The sequence below is a fragment of the Trachinotus anak genome, unplaced genomic scaffold (assembly GCF_046630095.1).
Source record: "Trachinotus anak isolate AG129_WGS33_773 ecotype Australia unplaced genomic scaffold, CSIRO_AGI_Tana_v1 ptg000020l, whole genome shotgun sequence".
In the NCBI taxonomy this organism is placed as follows: domain Eukaryota; kingdom Metazoa; phylum Chordata; class Actinopteri; order Carangiformes; family Carangidae; genus Trachinotus; species Trachinotus anak.
Window position 1 is genome coordinate 7605076 of NW_027273871.1, and position 27497 is coordinate 7632572.

At 43.3% G+C, this 27497-nt stretch overlaps 1 protein-coding gene and 2 long non-coding RNA genes across 12 annotated transcripts in view; 2 read left to right on the forward strand and 1 right to left on the reverse strand.

The window, feature by feature from the left end:
• Positions 1–19561, reverse strand: part of dbn1 (drebrin 1) — a 94504-nt gene extending 74943 nt beyond the window's left edge. For 2 of the 7 annotated variants that reach the window (XM_071505876.1, XM_071505875.1), the window contains exon 1: positions 19357–19518. In XM_071505876.1, coding sequence (XP_071361977.1) covers positions 19357–19487 — 131 coding nt within the window. In that variant the 5' untranslated portion in view covers positions 19488–19518. Of the gene's footprint in view, positions 1–19356 lie in introns of all 7 variants that reach the window. The other 5 variants (XM_071505881.1, XM_071505880.1, XM_071505878.1 and 2 more) reach the window with 4 other exon arrangements.
• On the forward strand, positions 851–11547 carry LOC139637291 (uncharacterized). 3 transcript variants are annotated; one of them, XR_011694575.1, is made up of 4 exons: positions 851–1377; positions 6366–6517; positions 6755–6842; positions 7205–11547. It is a non-coding gene; the product is annotated as an uncharacterized lncRNA (long non-coding RNA). The 3 variants fall into 3 exon arrangements; XR_011694576.1 differs by having other exon boundaries at positions 10511–11547; XR_011694574.1 differs by having other exon boundaries at positions 6755–11547.
• Positions 19542–25489, forward strand: LOC139637290 (uncharacterized). 2 transcript variants are annotated; one of them, XR_011694572.1, is made up of 3 exons: positions 19542–20170; positions 21586–24424; positions 25026–25489. It is a non-coding gene; the product is annotated as an uncharacterized lncRNA (long non-coding RNA). The 2 variants fall into 2 exon arrangements; XR_011694573.1 differs by lacking the exon at positions 25026–25489 and having other exon boundaries at positions 21586–24017; positions 24208–25018.
• The last annotated feature ends 2008 nt before the right edge of the window (positions 25490–27497 follow it).

A 27497-nucleotide genomic window follows, 5' to 3' on the forward strand; every position in this document is an offset into this window, starting at 1 on the left:
GACTCCCATGTTCAAATGTCTTTACAGCAGAAACAAACTGAAGTGATGGAGAATTGAGGGTGTGGCCTCTTTGAGTGACAGGTGGGTGATCGTATTGACACACATCAACGTGCACCAAAGTCTCCCTCCACACATGCCCCACCTCTTTGACCATATTTGGATTATCTGGGAGTTAGGGGCGGAGTCAGGCACTGCCAAGATGGCGACGGTGTAGCAGCTCACTCCAAACTTCAGAAACCTGAAGGTGACATCACAGAGGCTCCGCCCATCTCTGTGATTTCAACATAAAATCGTATCTGTGATCCTCGTCATCAAACCTCGTCTCTCTCAGCTGAAGCAGAAATGAAGACGACGACTAAGTTACAGGAAAAAAAAATTAGGACGTCAATGAAAAACGATCACAATAAACAGAACCACCTTGTCTGTCGTTATCGCCGCAGTTCAAGAGCGATCACGGAAAATAAACAGCTCTGCGGCGTAATTGTTAACACAGGCTGCTCAGTCAGCAGCCTGCACACACACACACACACACACACACACACACTTCTCTTCCAGGAACTGATCAGAGTGTGATAGGTGGACTCTGCGGAAGGGGGGAGGGGCGGGGGAGGGGGGGGGGCAAAAGCTTTCCGATCAAAACAAGGCTGGTTAACTGTTGTGCCCATGTAAGGCCATTTTTCTTCTTCTTCCCTGGTTAAACAGCAGCAATTTGTGGTCAAAGGCTGGAGAGAGGAGCAGAGAGGGGGGAGGGCGAGAGAGATAACGTCATCATCAGAGAGAGAGAGAGAGAGGGAGTGAGAGAAAGAGAGAGAGAAAAGCTGCTTATCATTCCTCAGCTATCAAAGGAGTGTTTGCTTAAGAGAAAGTTGAGTCTTATTTTGGTAGTTTTGGCCGTCCTTCCTGTTGACTACAGTAATCATCACCCTCACTGTGGAGGCGCAGGAATTATAACATTGAGGATCCAGCTGGTACAGTACAGGATTCACTGAGTCTGACTGTGTGGATCCTGCTGACTGATCTCTGATCAGATCCTTCACAGAGACACGTGGACGTACAGACGACTGCCGCTGCATCACTGTGACCTGGTCGTTCTCAGGCAGCTTCTGCAGGTTCATGGACGTTTATCTGATTATAATGAAGTGTAAATCACCCTGAATCTAAAGATATTTAATAAAGTTATGACTCTGACACCTCACGTCACTCCCACCATGCACTGGCTGTGGTTTCGATTCAGGTCCTCACAGGACAGTAACAACCAAACACACGAGGACGGCTCGGCTCTCTGTGAATGATCCACATCTGGATCACACTGTTCCTCCACTTCCACTCACTGATTCACTGTGGTCACTCGGCAGCTGGGACGGCTCCTCGCTGAAGGTCAGACATAGGCCAAAACACACACACACACACACACACACACACACACACACACACACACACACACACACCTGAAAAGCTGCTGCCATCAGTTTGATGAATTGAGCCTGATGAACTGCTGAGATCTTGATGATGTTGACTTTTGGAGCACAGAAACATTTTGTGACTGTGAGCAGGGGAGGAGATATTTCTGTTGTCAGTTGACCAGAGGAAGAAGAAGAAGAAGAAGGTGTGTCTTTTCCACGTAGACAGTTTACATTACAGCTGCTTGAAACCCTCAGACGTCTCAGACTCATACAGTTCACATTCCTCTGAGCTGGTCCAGCTTCATGTGGCCCGACCGGAGGAGAGACACAGATAATATTTCTCATTTACTGACAGTAAATTCCTCTGGACTGAAGGGTTCGGTCTCCCAGGACAGAGGCCTGAACATCATGAAGACGCCGTCCCTGAGCCAGACCAGAAAATCCCAGTCTAATCTTCACAGCCAGGGGTGAGAGGTTTCAGCAGATTTTCTTTCCTTGCAGAGAGATTTGGCCGTTAAACCTTCACAACCAGAATCCTCTGGTCCCTGAATCCCTCACCAGACTGGACTGGGCTGGTAAAGATTCAGTTCGTGGTCTGAGCTCATTTAAAAAGGGCCACAGAGGATATAGCACTGTATGTACTGAAAGCCAAACCATGCTGGAGTTCTGACAAGGATCCCTTTGTTTTATCCACTGGTGAGTTTTACAGTTGGAGAATAAACGTGTCAGTGTTTGTGTGATGAGCCTCAGACGATCATCATCTGGGCGTCAGTGCTGATTGATGACATGAAGGAAGTCTGAGAGGAGGAAGTCCTTTTTTTTTGCTTGTGCTCAAGAAGATTCAAACATTTTATTGATATATTGGCTCAATTAAAAGCAGCAGGATTAGCTCTGACGAGCTCCTGTTTGCAGTGAACCCACAGATGTAGAGACATCTGTCAATGACCCTCTGTGAACCTGAAGACCCGAGGAACCCGGATCAATCTCAGGCAAGTTCTGCAATTAAGAGGAAATGTGTTTTTTCTATGATTTCTCAGTGGACATATGAAGATTATTTGTGATGGTCATTGGCAGTAATGATATCCTCAGAAAGTGGGCGGGGCTTGGGGCATGAGGGCGGTGACTGCTTTGTTGTGACATCACAAAGTTCCAGAAGTCCTGACGGCTGGTTTTAAGGCTCAGTTTCTGAATACAGGCTGTGTGCATTTCTCTGTGGACTGAGACTTTGATACTTTCACAGTATTAATATAGAACCTAGACCTGCTTTATAATCACAAACACATGGACATCTACCTTTAGACTGGATGGGACCTTTAAAGTTCCTTGATGATGTGATGTCACAGCCACATATTGACGGTAATGTGTTGGTAATCAGGTCTAATCAGACGATCAAACTACAACAACTTTTGCTCAAAGCAAATTTCAGAGTTTAGTTCATTTTCACTGCAAATCATATCATCAGTTTAGCTCTGGTTACCTTGTTTGACTAAATATCCACCGGATGAAACTAAACTAAGTAAATTAACTTCGTTAGAAACGGCAGAAACAGAATTAAAATTCTCCCAGAATATTTAGTTCTAACATGAAGGAAAGGAAACGATGGAGGCTGGTACACGTCTTATATATCAAATAAGTATCTCAGATTATTCCCATCAGGTGGTGTTTGTTCTTCAGCCAAACCCTGACTGTGTGAGACACAGCAGCCTGTTCACAGTTAAACCTGGACTGATTAGAAACTATTGAGACAATAAATCACAGAATTAAACCAAAACAGGAACCAAATCCACTGGAGAATGTCACTAGTTCAGTAGAAACTCAAAACCAAAACTTCTTTTTATTAAAAATTGTTGCTCTGAGATGTTGAGTCTTAAAAACAGAGAAGCCTCTCAACACGTTTGACTGATTAACTCGTTAAACAGCTGATTTAAAGATTCAACAGGTTTATTTAACCTGCCACAGAGAAAAGCAGCTGAGGGGACAAACACCGTCCACACTGTAGAAAATACAGTCTTTACATGAAACCAAACCGAGCAGCTGTGAGTGGAGACGATCCTGTGAGGATGAGAATAAACTGCAGACGTTTCTGGATCCTTTCATCAAAACACTGATGTGTTCACTGCCTGTAACTCGTCCTCACACTCGCTCACTCGCTGCGTCTCATCTGGCCTCTTGTCAACATTACTCCAGTATTTACACCTCCCTCCTCTGACCTCTTTAGCTCCTAGTCTCAGTTTCTATCCTCTCCCAAATCCCCCCCCCCCCGCCCTCGGTCTGCACTTCTGCTTTTACTTCTCGTTTCTTCAGCTCAGTCGTGTATTTCTTCATTTCTTCACACAGAATTAAAGTCACTGATCTGCTGTTAAAACATCGGTTACACAGTTTTCACTACAGTGGGTTGTTTTTTTTTTTAACATCCTCCAGGTTTAGTTTCAGATCCACACAGCTGAGCGTGAATGTTCACTCAAGGTCCACTTACAGAACTAGTTCTCCTGGAGCTTTTGACAGTGGATGTTCACTGAGATGAAGCTGAAAGCTCCTGGAGTTGTGCAACACAGCACAAACATCCAAACAAAATAATAAAATTATAAATTATATCAATCCTAAAATAAAAATCTGAGGTTTTTGGATTTTTATTGGATTTTTTTATTTGATTCCCTGATGAAAAGCTCAGTAAACTGATGCACCTGTCGTCAGTCTCTCAGTATAATTAGCAGAGGTGTGTTCAGGGCTCAACACAACACACCCAGCGATGTCTGTGTGAACATTAAAGTGTGGTCAACATGTTGTCGAAGGACTAAAACCAAATCTTCAGTTATAACAATAATAATGATCCTTAGAATATTAGTATAATTATCACTGTAGAGACGGAGCAGCGTTTGTCTGTGAGAGGTTTGTGGTTTGACTTTGAGATGAAGGTCCAGACAGGACAACAGACACACACACACACACACACACACACACACACTACACGGTGGTGCTGCTGCACTCACTCATGAGCTTGCATCCAAAAAAACCGAGAACAATCACACACACACACACACACACACACACAGATAATGGTGATGTTTCTGTCTCTGTCCCAGGCAGTGTCGGTGTGACTCAGACGTCCACAGAGGACAAACACTGGCCTCCGTCCCTGCGTCCATTGTTTACGCAGAGACAGAGAGAGACAATCTGTGAGTTTTTGTTTTTGTAAAAGGCAGAAATGGGAGGGGAGGGGGTGAGGACAAAGGGAGGAGAGATCAAAAGTGAGGAGGCGTCGGAAAACTGAGAAGAAACGGAGCGATGAAGAGGAGGATTTGGAGGAAGATGGATGAAGAAGATAGATGAAGTGCAAATAACAAATCAGCTGCAGCCTCCAGAATAAAAGCTGCAGGGACAGAGACAGAGACAGCGTCCTCAGTAAGACACATTTACTCTCAACGTCTCTCAGTACACTTCCAGTTAAAGGTTAACTGGTTTAAGAAACAATTACCTTCAGCCCAGAGCTCGGGGGAGGGGCCCGGTCACAGGGGACGGAGACCGAACTACATCGACTTCCAATCTGGATCCAGTCAGAGACTCAGACGTCTGATGGACTTTTATTCAATAAAAGAGGAGACAAAGGGGTTTAAAGGGCCACGGAGTCACCAGCAGCAGCTGAGTGACTACAGCCCTGCTCCAGAGCCTCCTCATGATGTCACAACAACGTGTGCATTGACAACATGTACCTGTGAACTGTGAAACAGCTGCCAAGCCAGGTTCCACTGTATCAGACAGATTCAGGCTCCGCCCACACCAACACACCTGAAAACTTCAATCACATGACCATTCAGGTGCGCTGAGCAAGCATCAAGGTCAGTAACACCTGTAATCCATCATCCGTGTTGTTTCACCACTGGTAGTCCAGGCTGATAAGAGCCAATCAGGAGCCACATCATCGTTTCCAAAGGTCTCTGTTTGTGTCCGTCTACACTGCAACACAACCCTGGAGCTTTTAGACCAAAACGGGTCCAGTTTCTGAAAGTCTCTGTTTGAGGGGCTGAGGACTATGGAGGAGAGTGGATGGAGGAGGAACCAGAGAAGAAGAGAGAAGTTTAAAACTGAAACGTTGTAGAGTGGATGCAGTGATCCCACATTTTCTCCCGTGTCACGTGTCAGCCCAGCCCTGTCTCGTTCATATACAAGTAACTGTTTCCCCAGTTACATGAGGTGGCTAACATGCTAATCATGCTAAAGGGTGAACAGAGCCCAGGACTGTCACACCAGAAACCAGAGTTTTCATCCACAGTCCTGCCTGTGGTTAGATTGAGGCAACAGTGAACCTGTTCTGTTCTAAACCAGACCAGGATCCTTCCCCAACCTGAACCAGGATCAGAGTCTGAACAGAACCAGAACCACTGCAGGTGGAGGTTGTTCTGCAGGATCAGAGTTGAGACGAGCAGCCAGGGTACATTAATCCACACACCATGTGATCACAGCGTCTTGTTGCACTTGGCACCTTTTGCCTTTTGTCATCACTCACTCCTCAGGTTTTGTGAATCACAGTAAAAATATCCAAGTAAAACAAAAGTCTTCAGTTTAATCATCCAAATGTGATCAAATCACAACTTCACTACGTCAGGAAATGAGACCGAGAAGCAGATTTCATCAAGGCTCAAACACATACGGTGATGAGCACATGTTCAGAGGCCACAGTGAGACCATGACCACCACAGGACACAGCTGCCAACATCTGGCAGCAAAAAGACACATCAGGGTGAGAAACCTGAAAAGATCAACAGCTGAGAATTAAAGAACAGTCACTTGAGTCTTTTCTCCAGCAGCCTTGAGTCTGTCAGACGGCGAGGCTTGTTCAACCTCGACACTCACACACAACCATTCAGAGCGTCACACACTGGAGAATCAATTTAAAAACCACTTGTAATCACAGCTTTCATTCACCTCGAAGAGCCATCCCACAATTTTCTCTTCTTCTCTCAGTGTGGATGAATCAGCCTGAGACACAGCTTCAGGCTCCACAACGCATGACTGACAGCGGACAAAGAGACGGAGCAGACCGGAGGACAGCGCGGCTGCAGACACACACCTGGCCTGAGCGTCCGTCACTACGTGTTTGAATAAAGGTCGGACAGGTCTGTGCTTTTTGTCCAACCTCAGAGCGAAAACTGAGTCCAGGAGACTTAATGTTGCTGCAGCAGTCACAGAGTTTTTCTGTCTAACTGACGTAATGTTTGACTGCAGTCTGTCAGTGTGAACTGTGTGTGTTTGTGATCATGTGTGTAGCGTACTACACTTGGCAGATGTCTTGATTAACTTCAACAGCCGGTTCATCTAAATCTGACTCGTGCTGTTTTTATTTTTTCACAAAGAAAAGTGACGCTTCCAGCTCCGAGCTGCAGAGATGACGATCAGCCTAACAACGTCTGGTGTTCACAGGTCAACAGGTTCTGTCTCCAGGTGAGTCCAGGTGAACGTTTGAGCCAAATTTCTTTCATCGAATCAGTTCATCCTTGAGACCAAATTAATGTCCCCTCACGGCGTTACTGAGATATCGTGTCCCCAACAATGGGACGGACGGACGACCTGAAACCAAGCTGCCTCCGGTCCAGTCTGAGAGACTGACCTCCACTATTTAAAGTTACACGCCAGCTATGTAAGCTAAAGTTAGCCTAGCTCACCATTCCAGCACATCTCAAAGATATGCACCTGAATGAGCAATTGTACAAGTAACTACGTCTCTCATTGTGTTGGTTCGTCCTATTGTGGACATTATGCACATAAATAGATACTGAAATGGTTCGAACCTGTTTTTCTTTTAGGAAAAATAATCAAACATCAGCTGTGACCAGGTGTGACAGCGCTACACCTGACAGAGCATGAACCTCTGTTTACTGAGTCCAGTGTGAGTCATGTGACCTGCAGTTCAGAGAGTGGACACAAACGAATTTCACCATGAACACTTGATGCAACTCGTCCGTCAGAAAACAACAAGACTATCACCTGAGTCCGCTGACGCCTGAGAGGCAGTTTGGAAGATTAGCAGCCACATGACTGTGGGAAATGTTTGTCAGAGCCTCCTCCTTCATTCATTGGTCTGGGACTAATGAGCACCTTGTCTTCAGCTGATATAATTGCAAGTTGAATCTGGTTTGACAGTTATAGACTATTTAGACAGACAGCTGCATGTCCAAAGCTTATATCTCTGTATAAAGTAATAAGGACTCACTTTAACATTATTTCTTCTTGCTTTCTTTCTGCAGAAAGGATTGAGTCCTGTAACTTTGCTCTGAATTTAAATGTGTTCTCTGTGTGGAAGCGAAGCTCTTTTCTGGCCAATTTAATCTCGCTCTCCTTCTTCTTCTCTCCCTCCTGCTATGAAACTGCGAGGGCAGAGAGCAAGTGATTCACTCAGGAGAAAAAAAATCTGAAAAAGCTCAAGGTTACAACTGCAGACTCTTTCACCACAGCGCTGTCTTGTTGAACTCAGAACCTTTGACTGCAGCAGCAAAACGACAACCTGACACTCGGCTTCATTGCACTTCACTGACTCAACATTTTTATGAAGTGGGTTTAGCGCTGCTCATTTAACAAAACAGTGGCTTTTGGCTCAACTGGCTGTTATAGATTTTCATGGATGAGTTGCAAACAAATCATGAACCTTTTTCCCTGTGACGACTGTGTGTGACAACTTCCTCTGTTTTAATGTAATGTGTGTCCTAACTGAGGCTGTAGTTAGGACACAACTGCTTTGAGCTAAATGCTAATGACAACATGCTAACATGCTCACAGTGCCAACATTAACATGCTGATGTTCAGCAGGTAGAGAGTTTACCATGCTCATCATCAGAGTTTAGCATGTTAGCATGCTAACATTTGCTAATAAGCAGCTGAGGCTGATGGAAAAGTCAATTTTACAGGTATTTGGTATTAATGTGGTGTTAATGCTAACATTGGCTATGTAGTGATAGCAAAAGAAACTTACATATAGCACCTTTAAAATCACAAATTTCAACCTCATTATATTTCCAACAAAATGCATTTGCTAATGCACAGTGGTCGATATGAGCATCATTTTCAGAAGAAGTGTTTGTTGTCCAATGAGAATGGAGATAAATTCAAAAATATTACAGGACAGTTTGGAGTCAGCAGATCAGTAGATATGTGCCAGGGGAAGAAAAACACTGACCTTTAGTTCTACCAGAATACAACTCATTATATCTTATCTAGACCTGGTTGGAGGCGGCGCCCTCTGAAAACATCCACCACTGGGATCAGAGCCGGTTTGATCTGAACAGAGACTCTGCTGGTTACTTCAAAACCCAGGATACTGTCAAAAATCAAAAATTAACAAGCTCTGGATGAAAATTAATTCTCAGTGCAGTCTGCTGCATCGGTCACCAGCTCCACACTGTACAATAAAAACAGAAAACCTTCATTATTTGTTGCCTTCGGGGGAGTTACCCCCCTCCCTCCACCCCCCACGCCCGAAACTGCCTGAGGCAAGTCATTCTGACACGGTGCCTTGAATTCATCATCTCAGCTCATATGTCTCTGAGGTCCAAACACCCTCAGTCCTGAACACAGCAGCAGTTTGACGCTTTAATGACCCTGCAGGTCCAGGACCAGACCCAGGACACACACACACACACACACCCACACACACACTCACCAGCCAAAAAGAAAATCTCAGCCCACAGTCCAACTGTAAGGTTTTTCTAAGCTTTCAGCTGCATCTCATGGTCTTCATCAGCAGATGGAGTTTTTTTCTCTGCTGTGATGTGTTTAAAAGCTCCAAGAAAATCAAGCACTGCAAGTGAGATTGTCAAAGACAGATGTAGATTTCCAGTCATCTTTCCCCACAGGAAACACATTTACAGGGTCAGTTCACCCAAATCACAAATTAATAATATTAATAACAACAGATCCAAAGAGACACTGTTTGGACTCAAGAGGTTTCTGCTGAAACTGTGACACGATGGAGGTGAAAGGTTCACAAACCAGTGAAAAACTGCCTCTCTTTATCAACAGTATTTCAGTTCTCATGATTTATTTTCCTCTGAACGTGGAAACCAGTGAAACTGTCCACAGCTGATCTGCACACTTCCTAACCAATCATCCTAAATCACAGCTGAGTGTGGTCGCTGGCGTCAGTGAGGATGCTAACCATACCAATAAAGTTTGTTTTTCAGTGTCAGTGGGTTAACTTTCCCTCCATATGTCAAGTGTCTGCCGAGGAAAACATCAGAATAAATCTTCATCGCTGTAAAGACCGAGGAGCGTCCAGCTCTGATTGGTCTGGACTGATGTAACGTCACCCTCCTCATTCCTCATCATGACACCGACCTCGGCCCGACACCGGCCACCATCCAAACCCGCTCTCACCTTTCTCCAGGATATTTACTGGAGGTTACAACCCCATTATGGAGCTGAGCCAAGAGAGGAGGAGGAGGAGGAGGAGGAGGGTGTGATGGAGAGGGAAGGTTGTTTATTTTTGAATGAAAGAGAACTGGAGGGTGGAGGAGGTGGAGGGGCTGGAAGGACATTCAGAGAGCACAGACCTCCGACAAACACATAAACCAGACTTCAGAGAGAATAATGCTAATTTATAGGAAATGATCTGGATCTGGATCTGGATCTGGATCTGGATCTGGATCTGGATCTGGATCTGGACCGTCCCCAACCAGGTGCAAATCAGTTCAGTAGTTTTTGTGTAATTCTGCTGAAAAATGAACAGAAACAGTCACAACCCAAAGGTTTTATATTTAATATTAGAGACTAAGGAAATATTCACATCCCAGGAACTAAAATCAAAACGATTCATCGATTATCAAAATAGTTGCTGAACATTTTTCTGTCAATCGACAAATCAATTAACTGATTAATTGTCACAGATTCTCGTCAACAACACAAATACCATGTCAACGTTTGCTTCAGTTGATCCCTATGTAAAAGAGCCACTCAGATTATTATCCACCAATCACAGCAGATCCACTGGAACGAACTGATTTCCCTTCAGATTTCGTCTGTTTTAAATCTTCCTGTGACGGAGACGAGGGAGAGAAGCAGAGACGAGTTTCTCTGTGTGTTTTATTCACCTGTCGTTAACCTGTTTTTTTTACTTCCAGATCTATGTGCTCTGTTGACTGCTGTCAGTGACATGGTTTATTTACACTGATCCCAGTGCAGCAGTCATCACATCTCACTCCAGATAAAAGAAGACGTTCCTACAGAAGGAAATGGATTTGAGCAAAATGGACAATGACACTGAGTTAAGAGAGAGAGAGTCAATAAACACTAATAATTAACTTTACAAAAATCTGCAGTGGATTTTTAACACTGGCTCTTTCATGACTGTCTCACAACTACACAATCAATAAAATTCATCTTCACAAAACTCCTCAGACACCTTCAGAATCTGTGAGCACCGACGTTTTCTCTCGAGTCATTTAAGATGTTTGAGATTTAAGCTGAGTGGCTGCTGTGAAAGGATCATGAGCCAATATCCAACAATAAATACGACCGACCTTTATACAAACCTCTTTGTTTAGTAATGAACGTCCTGTATCATGATACAGACAAACCGTCCTCATCATTTCAATCTCAAAATTACAGGATTCAGAAATCAGAACATCTGCTCTGTTTTTCACAGACGTTTTTATAGATAAAAGGAGATTAAAAAAATTATTGATAAATCATTTGATGCTAATTGTAGCCAAACTAATCTGAACTGAAGACACACAGTATGAAGAAGCAGTAGACTAACGGCAGGAAGAGGATAGAAGAGGAAGACAGCAGTTGATGTCTGAGTGAGTTTGACAGACACGATGTGATGAAAGTAAAAACCTGTTTTACATGTTGTTCCACTGACTCTGTTCTGAGGGAGAGAGAGAGACGGACGACAGGACACATCTGAGAGGTCAGAGGTCAAACCTGAACACATCCAATCGGTCTGAGCAGACTTCCTGTTAGGTTCCTGACCTGCTGGGAACAGTGTGTGTGTGTGTGTGTGTGTGTGTGTGTGTGTGTGTGTGTGTGTGTTAAAATCCCTGCTGTGTTTTCCTTAGTGTCTGAAGCTGCTTTAATCTACAGTTAATATTCAGCTGCAAACATCAGATGATTGATCAATTATTAATCACCCATTGATTTTGACTGAGACCAAAACAAGACGTTTTCATGTTGACGTCTCCACTGCAGAAATATCCAGAAACATATGACTGCGACCAGAGGCAGGAGGGGCAAACCAGCCAAATACTTGGGGCCCCAGCGGGAAAAGGGGCCCCCAATGGCCCCTCATATTGGCACATTATGCAATGACAACTACAAACCCCCTTTAACCTCCAATAAAGACGCTGTACACTGCGCTGCTGCTGCCCCCAACCCCCCCTCAGTGTGTGCTGAAACTAACCTCCACCTATTGCAAGGATGTGAGGCATTCAGGGAGCATCTGTAAATTGTAGCGTCCACCACTAGTCTGCATGTGATGCATTTAGGAGACCCCCCGGAGTCTAGGATCTGGTGACGGAAGCTTGTGACACATTTTCATCCTCATGAAACCAGTGAGCAGACTGAGAGCCCCCCCTCTTTATGAGTGACAGTCCACAGCCAGGAGCTTCAGAGCTCCTCTGGGTGACTGACCCCGAGTGCAGCTTCTCGTCAGCTAAACAAACAAGCTGAGAGTGAGCAGGAAGACACAGATCCAGGTGTGTCAGGGTTCAGAAACATCCGGAACTGTCCCCGGTCTGCAGGGCACTGTGTCCCGGGGCCTCAGCTAATCAAACATGACTCCGAGTTCACCGACTCTCTCCACCATCTGCTTCTGTCAGCCCGGCAGAGGTGACTCTTCAGGTAATGGCCTCCTCGAACAGCTGGAGGGGGGGGGGGTCAAAGGGTCATATGACAGCAGCCGCCGGCCAATCAGCAGCCACAGAGCGCTCTGCATTCCTGAAGGTCGGTGGATTGTTTGATATTGGAGAAGCCTGATTCGCTGCGCGGCCTTTTCACTGCAGCTCTGACGAGAGGTTCAGGAGCCGCCGCTCTGCTTCAGGCACCCAGTGAAATAAAGAGGCTGTGAAGTGGATCCCGGCTTAATGCTGACGTTTGAATGCAGCCGCGCTGGTGTGAATGTAACATCAAAGACCAGACTGTGGCGGCCATCCATCACCTCCACCTGATGTCGCTCAGTCTCTTCAGTGTAAAAGCTCCAACACTTTTCAAAGCTGGTTCACAGTAACTGAGCTGTTCTTCATATTTCAAACATGATGTCATTGTTGCTGCTTCCTGCTGCAAAACGAGCCAATAGGAGCCAGTTCAGCAGACAGCACGAGGTCAACAAGGTGAACAACATGGTCCAAGCTTCAGGTCCTCATATCTACAAACACTGCTGGTTGGTGTAAAACCAAGGTTTACACCAACCAGACCTCCAACCTGACCACCCACCTCTGATACGACCCAGAGGAGCGTCTCTGTACACGACCTTTGTTGTCATGGTTACAATAATAACAACGAACGGTCATGGATAATAGAAACAACATAAGCTGCTCCTGTCACATGGGAATCGAACACCGCTCTCCTGTGTCATATTCATCCATCCACCCCAACCTCCACCTGACGTGGACTCTGTCGCTCTATAAACTACGTCACCGCACTTTTCCCTTTGCTCCTGTCATCATTACTACAACCACCAGATGTCGCCTAGCAACAAAACCTAACTCTGGGTCACAGTAACCTGCTGACAGACGACCTGTGACCTCGTTTTCATGCCTGATTGAAAACAAGTTTGAGCAACATTCCTCCATCAAACGATTAATAAGAATAACAGACTCTTTATAAATCTGGACGTAGACTCCTGAAGAGCCTTAAACCTTTATTCTCTCTACTGACCATCAGGGGGCGACTCCACTGGTTGTAAAGAGAAGTCTGATGTATTGAAGTCTATGGGAAAATGTATCCACTTCTCACTGATTCATTACCTCAGTAAACGTTTTCCTGATGAGTTTATGTCTCAGTCTCTAGTTTCAAGTCTTCTTCAACACAACATGATGTTAATTTTTTATATTATGCTCCATTTAGAGGAAAATAGTCCATAAAGCTGGGGATGCATTAGGGCGGGGCTACCGTGTGACTGACAGACTGACCTGACAATCAGGATAGAGGACAGAGCAGGTCAGCTCCACCCCTCTCTCCTCCTCAGCTCCACCTTCTCCTCCAAGTTTCTCCTGCTTTCCAAAAACCAAGATGGCGGCGGACAGATTACAAACTGGAGGCTTGAAAACAGCAGCTTATAAACCAGTGGGTGACGTCACGGTGGGTCGACACTTGGGACCATATGGGCCTAATGAGGCCTGAGCAGCACGTCCCTGGTTCACTGCATGTCTCTCTCTCTCTCTCTCTCTCTCTCTCTCTCTCTCTCTCTCTCTCTCTACAGGCATAAAAACAGCCCTGAAAACACCAACCAGCCTCATTTTCAGACTCATTTGGCAGATTTCCTTCGTCCTCCTTCGTCTGACAGATTCATGACTGAGCAGGAGGAAAACCTCGTCGGGATCGTTCTCCCTCTCATCAGCGCAGGAAGATCTTCAGCGACTCATCCGTCATCTGGATCCTTCCTGCTTGTTATCACTTCAACAGCACAGCTAACGGCGTGACGAGGGCCGAGCCGGGCGCGGGCGACGGAGAGAGGCTGAGCGACGAGCGGGATCACACGGCGGTGGATGTGTGAGCGAGCGAGGCAGAGACGAGGCCTGTTCACTGGGGACGGCTGTGATGTGAGGACGTCGTGTAATTAATGAACAAACCTCTGCAGAAGAAACGGCGTCCTGCTGCTGCACAGACGACTCAAACCTCGAACCACGAGGCAGGAAGCGAGGATGAAGACGATGAAGAACTTGTGGAAATGAAGAAGACAAACTAAAGTACAAATGAATATTATTACTTCTGCCAGTGGTTTCCCCAGATTACAGGAGACATTTACGCTGGAGATTTTACTGATTATCAGTGAAGTTATTGATTGATCGTTTAGTCTGTAAACCACATGTTGATCACAGTTTCTAACAATATTCAGTTTACTGTGGTTTTATACACAAAATAGAAGCAAATCCTCACATCAGAGCGACTGGGACCATGAACTGATACAGCTGCAAGGTGATAGCTGAATTTACTGTTTCAGCTTTAATCTCTCATCAGAAACCTGTTCAAGTTCGACCATGAGCAAAGAAATAAACATTTCACTGATCCACAAATTATTTTCAGGATTTCTTATTTTAGTTTTGAATATTTTTCCTATTTTTTCATCAGCTACACACAAACCTGACGACTGATCAACTAATCTTTACTTTCATTATCAATCAATCCTCCTCTTAATTATATCTGTGATCAGTTGTTTGGTTTGTAATAGAGTCAAGAAAACAGTGAAAATCTACATCACAGTTGGTGTAAAAGTCCTAAACCTAGAAATATTGAATTTACTGTTGAAAAACTCAAATATTCACATTTGAGGAGCTGACGGTTTAAATTTCTGCATTTTAATTAAAAACTGAATGAATCATTATTGAAATTGTTGTTGTCTATCAACTAATCAATGTTTCTACTAATAACTGCAGCTCTGAATTTGTTTCACTTCATTGTTGTGGCCATATCTCTGTTTCTTGGTGGTGATTGTTAATCCCGCCTACAAAGCTCTGATTGGTCGAACCAGGAGAAAAGAGCCGTCAACGAGCTCGTCACAGTTCTGTTTGAATCACTGGTCAAATCAGGACATGTGTGATTTGAGTTTCCTCCCTGACACAGATACAAAATATTTTCTATTAATAAAACAACACAGAAGATCTTCTCTCACAGATACGTGGATACAGAAGATGGACAGATTAGGACAGAGGGGGTGGGGGCTGTTTGGGGGGGTCCCATGTTGTTTGGGGTCAGCCGTGTTTGGAAGTCTCTGCCTTTGTTCAAATCTCATCAAGTGTGAAAAACGGGGGCAGGCCTGAGGCCCAGTGCATCATCTCCCTGCTCCACCACGTCCACCACCCACCATAAACACACATGAACCTTGAGGTCGATGCTGACAGCTCTCACTCACATGAACAGGGACGAGGCGCCATATTCACACTCTCACAGGTCGAAGCCCACGGAGACGTGCGAGTGGAAAAAGCATCATTTCCTGCAGAGATCAACAACTTAACGAGCAGTTAATGGAGACGGCTTCATCCCCGGAGAGATCGCTGTCAGACGTCAGGACGCAAACATGAGCAGCAACAGGGATGGAACCAGTCCAGGACTTCATCCTCCTGTCTCTGACAACCCTGACGTCCGGTAAAGACTGAAGTCCAAACCAAAACAAAGAAACTTCTATCTGTTTGCTTCTCCAACCAGTCCTCCAACCAATCCTCCAACCAATCATCAAACCAGTCCTCAAACCTGAACAACCCTCCAATTTGACAGTGTCTCCTGAAATAGCGCTCTGGTGGTGGCAGGTGTACTGGACCTTGTTGTCATGGTTACAACAATAACAACAAACGGTCATGGATAATAGAAACAACATAAACTGCTACTGTCACATGGGAATCGAACACCGCTCTCCTGTGTCATATTCATCCATCCACCCCAACCTCCTGCTGACGATGTCGCCTGCCAACAAAACCTAACTCTGGGTCATAACAACCTGCTGACAGACGACCTATGACCTCGTTTGTAACCGGACAATATTAAAAGATGTAGAAGTGATAGAACCAATGAGGAAACACTTACCCAGCCGACCAATGGTGTAGCTTTGATTCAGCGTTTATATTTAAAGGGCTGGTCCCGTTCACACAAAAAGACTTAACAGTTTTACAGAAGTTTTTCCTCAGGACTCGATGTTGAACCACAAAACAAGTGCTGACTGAAATACGTTCTTTTCCTGCTGCTTTGTTACATCAGGCTCATTTTATTTAATTCAAAAAAGAGTTTGGTAGAAAGAAATCTTCAGATTCCTCATTTCAAAAAGGTATAAAAAGGTTTTATCATATATTGGCACTGGTCTTGAAAAGGAGCAAAAGCAAACATAGGCCAGTCTGATAAGTCCTCAGTTCTGTCACAGTGGCCCCTAAATGTATTTGTTTGAACCCAAATTTTGGTACAGCAGCCCTCATATGTATCATTTGTTATTTTCACTCCCAATCCCCAGAATTGTTGGTTTTACTGTTATAAAATCATGGAGCATTTTCTGAAGGTTTTATTTATGGTAAAGCAATTAATCAATTAATCTGCTGATTATTTTCCCAATTAATTGTTTGTAACAGGAAACTGTGTCGACCAGTTTCATGATAAACATACGCAGTGAACTATCACATAAAACCGTTAAAGGCCACAAATACTAACATGTGAGAAGCTTTTATTTCAGTCCAATAATTCACCCAGAGCTTATTTGTTTTAATCTCTGGATAGTTTCCATCTTAAACCTTTGGAAATGAGGTGATACTGGGAACAAACAGAATCAGGGGTGTTGTTTAAATAGTTTATCCAGGGCCCCCAGAGGCAGAGAGGCCCCTAAGATGTTGTGTGCTTACGACACTGACTGAAGGTCAGTTGTTATCACTCATGCTGATGTTATTATTAAATATCTAGAACCAAAACTGCGAACTGAAACCAACCCCCCCCTCAAACCAGGATGGCTACAGACTGAAAGCAGAACCACGGTGCGAGCATTCAAGGCGATCTGACCTCATTTAGCCTAATGACCAGCAGCAGATGGCACAGGTTCACATTTCATAGTTAAATGGTGACAAACAGCTCAAAACAGGGCCTGAAATCTGAGCCGACTCCTGGAGGTCACACTCCTCGGTCAGCTGATCACAGCATATCGAAATATGTTTGTCTCTGATTGGAAAAGGCCTTTACCAAACGCTCTGTGACACTGCTACTGTGCTGAATCCCGATCAAGGACAACAGGTTACAGTTTAACTGGAAACCTTCAAAGTCAAACATGACCTCCTCTAATGGCTTCTACCCGCTTCATTAACTCCTAAAAGTGAAACAGCATCTGAAACTGAATAAACTCATTTTAATGTCTGTCACACACAAACAGGAAAGACAGATGAAGGAGACGCTGGCAGCAACACCAAACCAACTTAACAGCCCCATAAAATCCCCATGGCACTCTTTCCTTTTCTCTGACATCACTTAATTCACCAATAACATTCCTGTCCTGGGTTCACGAGCTGCTGGGAAAGTCCAGCATCCAGGAATTCCTGGTTGGCAGTGACTCAGTATTCATGTGCTGCAGTGCAGGACAGCCAATGATAAACTGATTAAATCAACAATCAAATTATTTTTATACAATATTTTGGCTCACGTCAAACACAACCCAGTGACCTGGATGACTGAGGGTCTTCACAGACGTCTTACTGAGCCTTTGGATTTGAACACCTTCAGAATAAAGCGTCTGCAAGCATCTACAACCTCGTCCAGCCGCCCTCAAGCCGACTCTTCTCGGACATACTATAAAGTGCATGACGTGTCTTTGTACAAATGTGTGCACAATTAAGTCCTCGGCTGCAACACAGCATTTATCAAAAACAACAACTTCCACTGGAAAAAAAGGATTTCCATATTTGGAGGATTGAGAAACTATTTTATTTTGCAACTTTATTATCCAACTTCTTTTTTTCTTACTTCTCCACTGTTTTATCTGAAGTGTTGATCTCCATCAGAAGATATATTTGTGGTTTTAAGAACCAAAAACCATCTCAGTGTAGTTTTACATCTCCTCTCTCAGGCTTCTCTCTGGAGCTCTAGGTCAGTCAGCCAATCAGAAGAGAGGATCTGAGTCTCTCCTCTGATTGGCTGACTGTTTTCTAAGTGATCCGATAAAAATATAGCAGATTTCAGGTTAACACTCAGAGAAACCAAATCCTGTAAAGGTTGGATGGTGGGTCCAGGTGGGCGGGGCTGAGGGCGGGGACTTTGTTGTGACATCACAAAGTTGCAGAAGTCCTGACGGCTGGTTTTAAGGCTCAGTTTCTGAATACAGGCTGTGTGCATTTCTCTGTGGACTGAGGCTTTGATACTTTCACAGTATTAATATAGAACCTAGACCTGCTTTATAATCACAAACACATGGACATCTGCCTTTAGACTGGATGGAGCTTTAAGAGGCTCACATGTGCAAACAACTGCAGCTTGTTTATGAATTCATCATGTGTTGGTCTTCCTAAAAATCTTATTTCATTTCACTTTAACATTCAGTATTTCAACAGACATTTCATTACCACCTCTTGCACCATTTCTAAGTGAGGAAATGCCACAAAGAGTGATGATGGACGCCCCCCCCCCACCCCTCACCCCTCCCCACCCCACCCCCCGGCCTCGCCCTCGTTCAGGGGGATGCAGGGGCTCATCGGTGTCTCTGGACCAGGCCCAGCCACCTCTGCTGAAGCCTCTGCCGCTGCATCGCATCATTCACACACACAGAAAGCTGAAATCGCCTCCAGCCGGCGGCGGAGCGGCGCCGGGTCCCGGCTGAGGCAGCGGGAGAAACTGAGAGGAGACAAAAGCTTTCCGCTGGCACAGTGCGCACATTGCTCCTGAGTCTGCAGAGCAGCTGAGTGCAGGCTGGAGCAGCCGCCGCTCTCTGCTCTCAACCCCGGCTCCCACCGGCCGCAGCTTCCCAGCTTCTCTGCAGACAACACTCGTCTGTGTGTGCGTGTGTGTGTGTGTGTGTGTGTGAGTGTGTGTGTGTGTGTGAGTGAGTGTGTGTGTGTGTGTGAGTGTGTGTGTGTGTGGGGCATTTCTGTAGTTTCACACCAGCCCGTTAAGATGATGATGAAGAGCATGCTGGTGGTGATGATGATGATGATGCCCTGTCCGGCCCTGCGCATCCTCCAGCCGGACAACAAAACCCCGAGAGCAGCGCAGCGACACACGGAGAGAGAGGAGGAGGGGAGGGGAGGGATGGCCGGGCCGGGCCGGGCCGGGCCGGGCCGGCTGCAGGACTCACCAGTCGGTGTCCGAGGTCTCGTCAATGACGTCCTGGTAGGCGGTCAGCAGGGCCAGTCTGTTCTTGCCGAGATTCACAGCCATGTTTCTGTCCCTGCAAGCATCCAGACCGCTGCTGATGGAGAGAGACATGGAATGAGAGCACAGAGCGGACGGAGAGGAGGAGGAGGAGGAGGAGGAGGAGGAGGAGGAGGCGCTGACTGGTGGAGACAAAGGGAAGATCACGGTGCCCGAGGGGTCCTAGCGCCGAAAGATTACTGCCTGACCAGTCCGCTGGGTCCTAGTGCCCGGAGGGTTCCCTGACTGCGGCCTCTGAACAGAGCTGTCACTGCTCAGGGTGGAACATCTCATAACGGACACAGAAATTTAAGTCATAAAGAAAAGTATTTATTATACGACTATTATAATGATCCAATTTGGTACTGAGAAAAAAAAGAGATCATTACTGTGGTAAAAGAAAGAGGTTAAAAAAACAACAGTCATATAATCTTCTTACCTGTCATTGTAAATATTACAATACATTTCTCATATTCATGCCTGGAAGGATCTGGCGGCACCCCTAAAGTGGACTGTACCATTTCTCTCCTCTCCTCTGAGCCGTTCAGCAGGAGCTAACTGTGTAGCTCGTTTAACTTACACTTTATCTTCACGGCTTCTGAATTAGAGCGTGTCAACTGTCTACAGATGGATGTTAACTAGTTCCACACTTCTTCTCACTACCTTGAGTTACAGTTTAACTAGCTAATGTTCGCTAGTTTCTCACTTTATCTTAAGTTATAATTTAGCTAACTGTTAGCTAGTTTCTCACTTTAGCTGTAAGTTACAGTTTTGCTTACTAATGCTAGCTAGTTTTTAACTTTAGCCTTAGATTGCAGTTTAACTAACTAATGCTAGCTAATTTCTAACTTTAGCTTTAAGTTACAATTTAACTAGCTAATGTTTGCTAGTTTCTAACTTTATCTTAAGTTATAAATTAGCTAACTGTTAGCTAGTTTCTCACTTTATCTTAAGTTACAGTTTTGCTAGCTGTTAGCTAGTTTCTCACGTTAGCTGTAAGTTACAGTTTTGCTTACTAATGCTAGCTAGTTTCTAACTTTACCTTAAGTTACAGTTTTGCTAACTGTTAGCTAGTTTCTCACTTTAGCTGGAGGTTACAGTCAAGCTAACTAATGAAAAAAAATCCAGTGTTAGCTTAGATATATTTTGATATCGATATAGAGTGTTTTAATTTCATTTTGTGTGGTGGTTTACTGAGTCTTTTGCCTTTTATTATGAGTTTTTATCATTGGCCCCGTCTTTAAACCGTCATTTGAAATAAATAAAATACACATGGGCCCAACACACATGGGTTCCTTGTCACCCATAGTTTCAGCCAGTGTGTAGAATTCACACTGGCTGAAACTCATTGTTATTTCAGTATCAATCAATCTGTCATTTGGTGAAAAAGGTGAATTTTCCTGGAGCCCAGACGTGTCCTCAGATGACTGATTTTCTCTTCTAAAAACTCAAATATATTCAGTTATTATCACATAAGAAAAAGCAGCAAATCTGAGACTCTGGATCTACTCTTCACCAGCTGAGACGGACGCTTGTTACTATAATATGTGTCTGCTATAGTTGCCAAGTGACTGAGCCTGTGCAGCAACATATTACAGACATAAAAAAAATGTCACCATGATTCAGACATTTTGTACAGACTCTGGTGGAGTACACATGCATCACTCTGACATTTTCATCAGTGTAATTTCATTTTATTGAGCTAATGCTTAGAGCTGAATTGTGCATTATTTAGAGAATTATTCTTATTGTATAACAGTGTGAGGTCTGACAGACGGCAGTGGTGTGAGTTTACCTCTGATGCCCACACACCGTGGTGGAGGCACCGCAGAGACTTCATCATGTGGAAGATCATTAGATTTATTGTTGGATGCTGGCGAATCAGCAGCAGCTTAAAAAAACAGACTGACTCAGCATTTTACATCAGCGCAGTGTTCATCAGTAACACAGCAAACATGTTGTGTTGTAGCTTTTGTGTTTTGTAAGAATATTCTTAAATTTAAATGGAGCTGAAAACAGCCACGTCTAAACTTCAGTAATTAAAGCTAAGAACTGTCTGTTTTCAGTATTTGAATAAATTTAATTCCACTGTTTTGGGGGAACATCGGCTGTTGCTCAGAGATGTTTGCTCAGGAGCCTTGTTTTTTTAATACAGATTTACTTTTCCTTGCAGAAGTCCACTTCCTGCTTTAGACTCTGATCTGCCTCTGGATGTGACTTCATCACTCTCTGCTCTCCCCAGACTGTGGAGCTGCTCTCAGAGGGGAGGGCATCTGAGCCGTGTGTGGATCCCAGCTGCTAATGAGGCTCCAGCTCCTGGAGCCACCGCAGGCCGACTCTGCTGAGCTGGAATCAGATCCTCATCACGTCCGAGCCCCAGGCAGATGGCACAGTGCGGGAGGCCGAACAGCGGCACGGTGACACGGTGTATGGGTGTAGGAGATCAAGACTGAGACTTTACAACAAATCTGTGATGGTCATCACACAGGAAACAGTTTTTTTGTGGTTTGTCCGGAGGAAGGATCATGTTGTCACCTACATCCTTTGTTCATCAGCAAAGTCATTCACTGTAAATAAAGATGGGCGGAGCCTCTGTGACATCACCCACAGGTTTCTGAAGCTCAGAGTGAGCTGTTCCACCATCACCATCTTGGCAGTGCCTGACTCCGCCCCTAACTCCCAGCTAATCCAAATATGGTCAAAGAGGTGGGGCGTGTGTTGAGGGCAACTTTGGTGCATGTTGATTTGTGTCAGTCATATGATCACCCACCTGTCACTCAAAGAGGCCACGCCCTCAATTCTCCATCACTTTAGTCCTTAATAAAATGTAAACAGGTGAGTTGTATAAATTCAGCCGCACAGGTGTCATGAAGGAGGAAATGATCTCTAGAGACCAGAACAGTTTCTGTACCAGGCTGTAAACATGTTTCTTTCTGCTGTAAAGTTGGACATTTGAACATGGGAGTCTGTGGCACTGACTCACTGCTGGAGCCAGACTCTGGTGGTCATTAGAGGAACTGCAGTTCTCAGCTCTTCACTGCTGATGCTTCAGGTTTCAGACCTGGAGGTTGACGCTTGAGTTCAGTCAGAATATTAAACACAATAATTTCAAATATAATTTACTTATACAGCCATAATAAACAGTCTTCACTTTGAGAGGTTTATGTATTTAACAACATTAGAAATCAGTTTCAGTGGATGCTGAAATTTGAGCTCAGAGTTGTCAGAATAAAATCAACTGTCGGTAGTTGAGTTGCATTGTGGGTAATATAGGCGCCAGGTTTGAATGTGTGATATAAAAGATCTCTGCTTCTAGATTTCTTCTGTTCTTCTATTTTTTCTGTTGTGATGAAAAAACCTATGAAAATGATCTTTACAAAACTGGGCAGTGATCTGTTAATTTAAATAAAGTTTTATTAAAATAATCTAAAGAATAAACGATTCTGAGCAGATTCCTCTGAAAGCTCTTTTGTAAGTTTTTTGTAAACTGCATTAAAAGACTGAAAAAGGTTCTTTTCTTCTCATTTCCAGGAAAAGTTGACATTTAGGAGCCCCCCCCACCACCACCACCCCCACCCCCCCCGTCTGGCAGCGGTGGTTGGTTGCCGTGGTAACCTGCCTGCCTCAAAGTTGAACCCCACACGGGCAGCCTGGCTGTTTTTTCTCCCAGGCCCGGCTGGCGCTGAGCCCACATACCTTCGCTCTGCTCTGAGCGCTGAGGCCCGAGGATAATGGAGGAGGGGCGGTGATGCTGGTGGGCGCTTTAATTGGCACAAACGGCGACGTAGCACAAGGTGAACCTGCTGAAACCCACTTTGTCCACCGCTCAGTCTGCATAATTTATCTCTCTCGACCCTGCTGCATTCACTGCTCCGCCGCTTCCTGGTTTTAGTCACACACTGTTTTATTATTTATCTATTCATCGATTTATTTATTTATTTATTTGCATATGAATCAAGTTGTTCTTAATAAATCAGTGGATAATATGGGGCAACACTGCTCAGGATTCACACATTAACAAGTCTGCAGCTCCAGAGTTGAGTTTTTTTCTTTTCTTTAAATAAATAAAAAGCTGCCAAACCGTATGTGAGTGTATATTCTATCCTCAAAGTAAAGATGCATCATGGAGTCATAAATAATATTTTGCTGACTGGACTCTGAGGAATGAAACACTTTCTGTTTGAGTCATTTTGAATAAAGTGATGAGGAGAGTAAAAAGACCTACATTCATTTCCTGGAGACTAACCCAAACTATAACCATACCCACTACCTGCCTAACCCTCATCCTAACCTTAACCTTAACTACTGACCCAAAAATCTGCTTTTTCCAAACTGGGGACACATTTTTCTCCCCAGTTGGACAACCTGTCCCCAGTTTACTGGTCTTTAATCTGAATTTTGTCCCCAAAAGTAGCCTAGGACAGACAGACACACACACACGCCCCTCCCCCTCGTGTTAAGTGGGTTAATATTAATTAATGCTCGTCATCCTGCAGGTTCTTGTTTCCTACAGGTGTGTGTGTTTGTTCAGTCCTCACAGGTATTACTCATGTTGTGGGGACACAGTGACATTATGGGGACCTGTCTTCTTTATGGGGACAAAAAGTAAGTGAATCTTATTTCTTTATTTGGTTTCACATTAGCTTCCATACAGTGGTCACTGGTCTTCTTGGGGTCCTGCCTGATTTCAGCCACAGCAGTAACATTAGAAATATTTGCTATAATACTATTAAAAATCAGATGGACTCCTCGTGTTGGAAATGTCTTTTCTTTGTCTTTTCTCTTTTCTCTGCAGGGAACAGCAGCTGTGTCTGTGTTGGAAGAGACAGACTCTCAAAGTGCAAATCTGCTGCTCTAAATGAGGCCCAGGCCTCCACACTGAGCTGACACTAAACTGCTTTTTCCTAATGGAGGCTCTGACTGCGTAAATTAGCCTGTCAGGACTGAGTGGTGGAGATTACACCGACCCTGCTCCCCGCTTCAGGAAGGAATAAATAACACTTAGAAAATCAGTGAGTTTTAATCCACTACATGCCCACAAAGAGCAGCTATAAGTCCACCAGAATTAGGCCAGAGTTCCCGCTAAAAACGAGAAAAGATTCCTCCTAATTTGTTTTTTGGAAGAAAACTTCTCTGCTGACGGTTTAAATGTCATTTAGACCAACTGTGTTTTTATTTTACATCACCCTTTGTTATTTCTGCAACTGTCGAAAATAAGTACATTTATATTTTAATACTGTATTAATCAGTCTTGTTGTATTTCAGAGGACAATATTGTACTGATTTATTTTACAGATTACACAACACAGCATTTTATAAATAGCTCAAATTAGCTTTGCTTCAATCAATTACAACGGTAAAGTATGTGTAACATCAGTGTAAAGCAACACGTTCATGGAATAATTATCATTAACAACACTGACGTTCTGCATAATGAGTACTTCTACTTATGATACTTTGTTTGTTAATACTTCTATACACAAGTAAAATTTGTAATGCAGTATTTACAGTGTAGTATTATAACTTGTACTTCAGTAAATAATGTGAATATTTCTTCAAATGTGTTTTTTGTTTGGACCTCGAGAGGACGAGCGACTATTAGTCAGGATCCAGGAGAAACAAGTAGTGAACACAACACTGACATCACCACCTTTAAAGCTGATGGAGTGAACTCCAACATGATCATTCATGTGGAGTCATCTCTCTTTTAGCTCTGTGTTTGGTCTCCACCAGCTTCTCTTTAGCTGCTAAATGCTGCTCTGTCCACCGGCTGCTCTCTGACTGGGTGAAGAGACTGAACCAGAACAGCAAACAGAGAGAAGCTGCAGATTCAGCTGATAATTCTCTATAAGATCAATAGTGTCAGGATCAATACTACAGATCACAATTCTTGTTGTAAATATCTGCTAATATCAAAAGGTTTAATACAAGAAGAAATGTACGCAAATGTAATATACAGTATGTATATATTGAATTTGCATGTATGAAATATGTACATATAAGATACAAACCTGAAACCTATATATGTTTATGTATAGATGCTTATAGACATATGTAAGATGAATATATATCCATCCCAAAGCCTGTTAATATATGTTGATATATATATATATATATATATATATATATATATATATATATATCGGTTCAAAAGTCTGAGACACTTTCTCAGCATGTGAAGAGAGATGTTTAAAGGTAATGAGAAATTAATCAGAAAAACATATATAAGCACATACAAACTTTATTTATGTTGTTTTAATAAACTTGAACATATGAATTAAATATATATTGTTAACATATGGTTGCAACATCTTAAATCATATCAAAATCCATCATTATTAGAAATAATTAATGCAAATTTTACACACATGCATATGTGATAATAATTTATCCCCATATATGGCAACATCAATGTTGATTATGTGCAATTATTTACCTTTAAAATATACATATTTTTATCCTCTTTATTTGTTAAATTGCATTCCCTTACAGTAATAAGAGCAAAAGGAAAGAACAACTTGAGGTATATACCCCACCCAAAAATAAAAAATAAAAAAATAAAACTGTAAAATAAAAATAACTGTTTTTTCTTCTTTTATTGTTAAGAGAAAACTGAAGGAGGCTAAAATAGGTTCCGCTCAGTTTAAAATATATTATTAACCATTAAAATTTAACTCATAAGTCACTGTTAACAAACCCCATGAAGAACCAACAGACTCAGTTATTTTCTAAAACAGCAGGTCAGTGTAGTTTTTAGGGAACAAACAGGAAGCAGCTGAGCTTAATGGACTTTTATTTTCTTTTACCTACAACTCGTTTACTTGGAGTAAAGATTTTCAGGGAGAAAACAAAAGGCTTTGAAGTGGTTTTAGTTCCACTGTCTGTTCCTGCTCACTCTTTGTTTTTACAGACTCACTCTGCTCCTCTGTGGCAGAGGGGTATTGATTGATTTATTGATCAGCTTCTATACTGGGATGCCTCTGAAGGAGGAGGCAGACAGGTGGACAGATGGAAAACAAAGAGAGGGAAAGAAAAGGTCTATTTCCCATCTGTAGTCTGAGGGTTTGTCTCACAGAAATCAGCCCCTCTGTTTGCTTCACTTGTTGAAACCATCTCATCTTTAACAGATCAAACAAAAGCTGAAGAAATCTAAATTCTCTCTGAGCGTCCTCAGAAGACGGTCTGATCCACACACACTGTCTGTCTGAGAGGAGATAAAGGGAAGAGCACCACCCTCCCAATACGCCTCAAGACCCCCCCAAAAAAAACGTCTCTGCAACTGTCTAATAAGGATGTTTATCACGCTACAAAGTCTAAATGATAAGATTTCATGCTCTGAATGTTTCCATCCAAATTCTTCCTGGAGAACAGATGTAGGAGTCGTGGATGTGGAGAGGGAACAGATTAGAGAAATAAAAACTCTGTGGGGGTGAAACAAACTGGGGATTAATTCTGAACGCTGTGGATGTCGGCAGCAGAGTCGAGCTGTAAATCTCCTCCAGACACGAGTCGTGGAACAGAGAGGATCTGGTTCGGTCTCTGCAGGACTCTGTAAACCTGCAGCCTGATGGACAGACGCGGCGCCAGCAGCTGCTTCTCACTCTCAACTACAATAATAACCTTTTATTCGTAAGGAAAAGAACAGGTCATAAAGTGCTTCACGAAACGCAGCAGAATTTATAAAAAGAATTAAGTGGAGAGCATGAAGGTGGGGGCGTCACGATGCATCTGTATCAACAGGAGAGCAGCATGTTTTTAAACATCATGGTTATCATTAATAATGCACGCATGGTCATATGGTGATTGCAGATATTAGGCCTAAGTGTAACTCGTTAAGTTATGTTGCTAAAAAAAAAAGACAAAATACACAATAAAGTTACAGATTAATTTGACAGATCATTATTTTTTTATTTTAAATTATTTAATAATATATATTTTATTTTTTTTATCTTTATTTATTTTGAAAATTGTTTAATTTTTTTAATCAATAATTATAATATATTTAGATTTATAATGTTTTTAAATAATAATCCTTTAAGTAATATTCATTCATTTATTCATTCATTTATTCAAATTTAAATATAT